The sequence below is a fragment of the Pollachius pollachius genome (assembly GCF_949987615.1).
Source record: "Pollachius pollachius genome assembly, chromosome: 1".
Lineage (NCBI taxonomy): Eukaryota > Metazoa > Chordata > Actinopteri > Gadiformes > Gadidae > Pollachius > Pollachius pollachius.
Window position 1 is genome coordinate 37,333,639 of NC_136934.1, and position 3,895 is coordinate 37,337,533.

Consider the following 3,895-nt stretch of genomic DNA (forward strand, 5'->3'; position numbering starts at 1 on the left):
TGCTCAGCCACAGCCATGTGACGTCCAGGTGAGGAACACAGCCAATCAGATAAAAGTTGGCAGGTGTGAGATGCACATGACATTGGTATCACCAGAGCCACTCCTTCGGGCCGACAGACGACCTCCCCTGCACCTAGTAATGCTTTGGAGGGGACGTTATCGTGGAGTAGTTACAAGTTACCTCAATGACTTGGTGGGGATGCGCTGGATACATGCCTGCCTGTCGCCACGGCAACAATATAACCGGTAATGCAGGCCCGTGGGTTCAACGTCCGCGCCACCGAGTGTTCACGCAGCAGTGGCAGCATGAAGGGCCAATGATAACGAAGGCTTTGAGGTTGTTGCGTCACTCTAACTCCTATCCCGCACTTGACTACCACTCATAAATGAACTGGAAAACCCTATTCCTCTTGTGTTCTGACTCCTGTAACTGTTATGAATATTAAAACAGGCGATTTGGTGGCCCTTTTGGTGTCATATCAGTGATATCAATTTGTTCTCAGCCTCCAGCTATGAGCTCGCTATGGATCTCAGCATCTCACAAACCAGTGGCTCAATGCCACTGGAATGTGAGTTGAGTTCCCTTCTAACCTTGCTATGAAACGATGCACAGGTGCATCAACTGCCAATACCAATGTAAAGCTAAACCTATAGTATTCACAGAGCTGGGATGTCTCACTGAACAAGTGGCAACATTGACCAGAAAATACAAGTACTGGCATGTGATTTAGCTGTTAAATCAGGCACAGACAAGCACACACGCACGCACGCACGCTCACACACACACACACACACACACACACACACTTTGTGATAAAGATGGTCTGGACAGGTCATCGAAGAGCCACTCAAGGTGGAGCAGGTCTGAGTAAGAGATGGGAGCCAGTGTTGGTGTCGTGAAACTGTCCCTGCTGGACATATTAAGGAGGCTGCTCATGTTGAGAACACACTGTTCCTCCACCAATAGCAGTTGCAGTTACCATGGTCACAAAGAGGAGGATGAGGATGAGGACGAGGGAGAGAGAAGGAGGGAAGAGGGAGGAAAAGTTGTCTGAAATGAGTCGTATGGCATCCGTCATCGCCGCTAAACAGGACTGTAGGCAATAACGTTTTAATGCGTGTGTGTGCGTGTGTGTGTGCGTGTGTGTGCGTGTGCGTGTGTGTGTGTGTATTACTAAACGGCTGGGCTGGGGATTTGGTTTGGAGATTAACTCGCTGTCAACCGACCGTTTTGTGTCAGCAGGATAGATGGATACATAGATAGGGCGTGTTTGTGCGTGTGTGTGTGTGTGTGTGTGTTCATGCGTGTGCGTGTAAACGAGTCTTGGTCCCAATTACCCCGGACAATCCCTCAACACCCATTAACCAGTTTATACAGCGATCACCAACTGTGCACTAGGGGGGGGATGGGTGGGGGAGGAAGGGGGGAGGGGAGGCTGTCACTGTATATCACCCATAATAAAAAAAAAGACCTGGCCGAAACATAAAAAATGGACGCACGGAGAGAGCGGATCAAATCCCGGTAACAACCGCCCCGGTCTCGGTGCGTCTATAAGCTGCGTTCTGGGATGTAGGGCAAGCCGTCGCTATACACTTGACTGGCGATGAGATGTGGTGGGGGAAGGGAGGGGGAGTGTAGCCCAAGGTTGATTCGGATGCAGGCAGCTGCACTACATCTGCGACCAGATTTTCTTTTTTGCTTAATTATATTGCCACCGGAGTATCAACAACCCAGATGAATCCCCTTCGTGTGCCCGAATTGCCGTTTGTGTTTTCCACCCCGTTTTTGTTCATCCTGACGGACGGGCATACAGGCAGAGCGAGGGGGGTTAAAAAAATAAGAGGGGCAAGTGAAGTCCCTGTAGAGAGTGTTAGGTTTGGTTGTGCTATTCACATGTTATTCACAAAGCAAACACCGGCTTGGGTATAGTATGTGAAATGACCCTGTCTCAATGAGAGAACCCAAACTAAACCAGTGGCCAGTGATGAACGGCGGGTTGATTACTGAATAAAAGAAAAACTGCTTAAATACAAGCGGAGATACCCGGCACTGATTAAGAGCTGCAGCCGCCGGTTCAATGGACCTGATTTCACCCCACTTCAGAAAATGTAGACTTGATGTTTTTGCGCAGTGATTCCAAAGGACAAAGGGGAAGGAACGCCGATATGTCTCTCTTTCTGTGTGTCTTATTTGATTTTGTTTTGGACCGTTTCTTTCTTTGCCCCAGAAGCCAAAGCACTGTGTGTATCAGAATGTCTCTTCAGATTGCCTCATGCATTATTCATCAGGGACCCTCGGCCGTAATCCTCCCCATTGTGTCCCCTCGGCTCCATCATTGCCATAGTGACAGCGAGCAGCCTCGGGGGAGCGAGTTTACTGCATCGGCTCGCCACGATTACCCACTTCCACGGTTGGGGACAGAACAGTGACAGTGGGTCAAAGCTGGGCGTCAAATGAAGGCAATGGCTTTAATAATTAGACGCGTTTTTGTGTCAATGTTCGCACATATGGATCAGGGTATGCGCGTAAAAGCAATTCATCCAACGACGCCGATTTACTACGGCAGACCCAACTTGTCAAATCTAAGCCACATTATAATGCTGACTGTATAGGACACGTTTGATGTTCCTCCGACCCGCTTATTGTTGAGAGAGGGACTTTTACTCGATCGTAAAACGATGCATTTAGAAATATTATGAATCATCGCTCTTGGTTTGCATAAAAAAACAATACTAATTCGTCAAGGAAATGCACAATTCGTCTTACCACGGACAGGCAAGGGGACCAGGAGAAGAGCCAAGACGCATGACAGCAGCAGCGCCGGCGGCCAGCATCCCCGGCTACACCTCGCGTCCTTTTCGTGCATCCTTGCGTGCAAAAAGCGATACGAATGAAATCCGATAAAAAATCTAAATAAATCGTGGGACCTGTCTAGTCAAACGGGCTGAAAAAAAAACGCGTAATCTGGATTCAGCCTGCACTTGTGATAACTCGTCTAGACTCCCGCCTCCCTGCGCTCCTCCATAGTCGTGTGGTGGTCTCGAGTGGTGGTCTCCTCGCTACTACTTCAGCGCTCCTCTCAGCTGCTCAGCGCGCCATCGTCAGCGAGACGCGCAAGTTGTGTGTAGTAGTTCGGAGTTCGGGGGTGGGGGTGGGGGGGAGATCCTCCTAGCGTACAGCTAGCTAGCTCCACCAGCTTTTTGGTTTGGGATTTAGTGCTTTTTCTCTGGCACTATTGAAGTTCAGGAGAGAAGTTCAGGACAGGGAAACACACAAGGTGGAGGGAGACCCGCTGGAAAACGCGACGGTCTCATCTGGGGATTGAGGATTGTCAGTCCCACCCCGACTCCCCTTCGCCTCCCCCCCATCCCCCTCCCCCTCTCTCTTCCCAAGCCCCCCTCCTCCCTCTGCCAGAGCTTTTCTTCTCCTTTAGAATAATCCTCTATTCATCTCGGAGATTTTTGGGTCCCACCGTGAGTGTGCACGCTGGCTGCTGCGACGAACGCGCCTCGCCCCCCTATCCCATGAAACATTGTCGATTTTTGGTTCATTAATGAGTTGCTCATTACGCGCCGACTCACTCCAGCGCCAGATGGATAAAGGACAATCATATGTTTAGCGTCGACTACCACAACAAAGACCGCTCACTACTTCGTACTTTCACAAAACTCATCTATAGGGCCTTTTGGCATCATGGGCGACTTGGTGTGTAATGCGATATCGAATTTAGGGGATTTAACATCGTTAAATCGCAATGCTACGTTTCCAAAAATCTGTGATAAGAATCAAGAGAAACAAACAATGACAATGATGAGAGAGAGAGAGCGGGGGGCGGGAGATGAACGGATGTGTTGGTGATGCGCGCGCGGTTCTCGGGGGTGAGGATGGTCGAGG

The 3,895-nt window shown here is 49.8% G+C and overlaps 1 protein-coding gene across 1 annotated transcript in view; it reads right to left on the reverse strand.

The window, feature by feature from the left end:
- The window catches only part of cspg5a (chondroitin sulfate proteoglycan 5a), a gene marked incomplete at both ends in the record, with an annotated part of 29,720 nt that extends 26,853 nt beyond the window's left edge, over positions 1 to 2,867 (reverse strand). Inside the window, one exon of the mRNA XM_079746609.1 lies at positions 2,768 to 2,867. Coding sequence (XP_079602735.1) covers positions 2,768 to 2,867 — 100 coding nt within the window. The remainder of the gene's footprint in view (positions 1 to 2,767) is intronic.
- Positions 2,868 to 3,895: the final 1,028 nt, after the last annotated feature.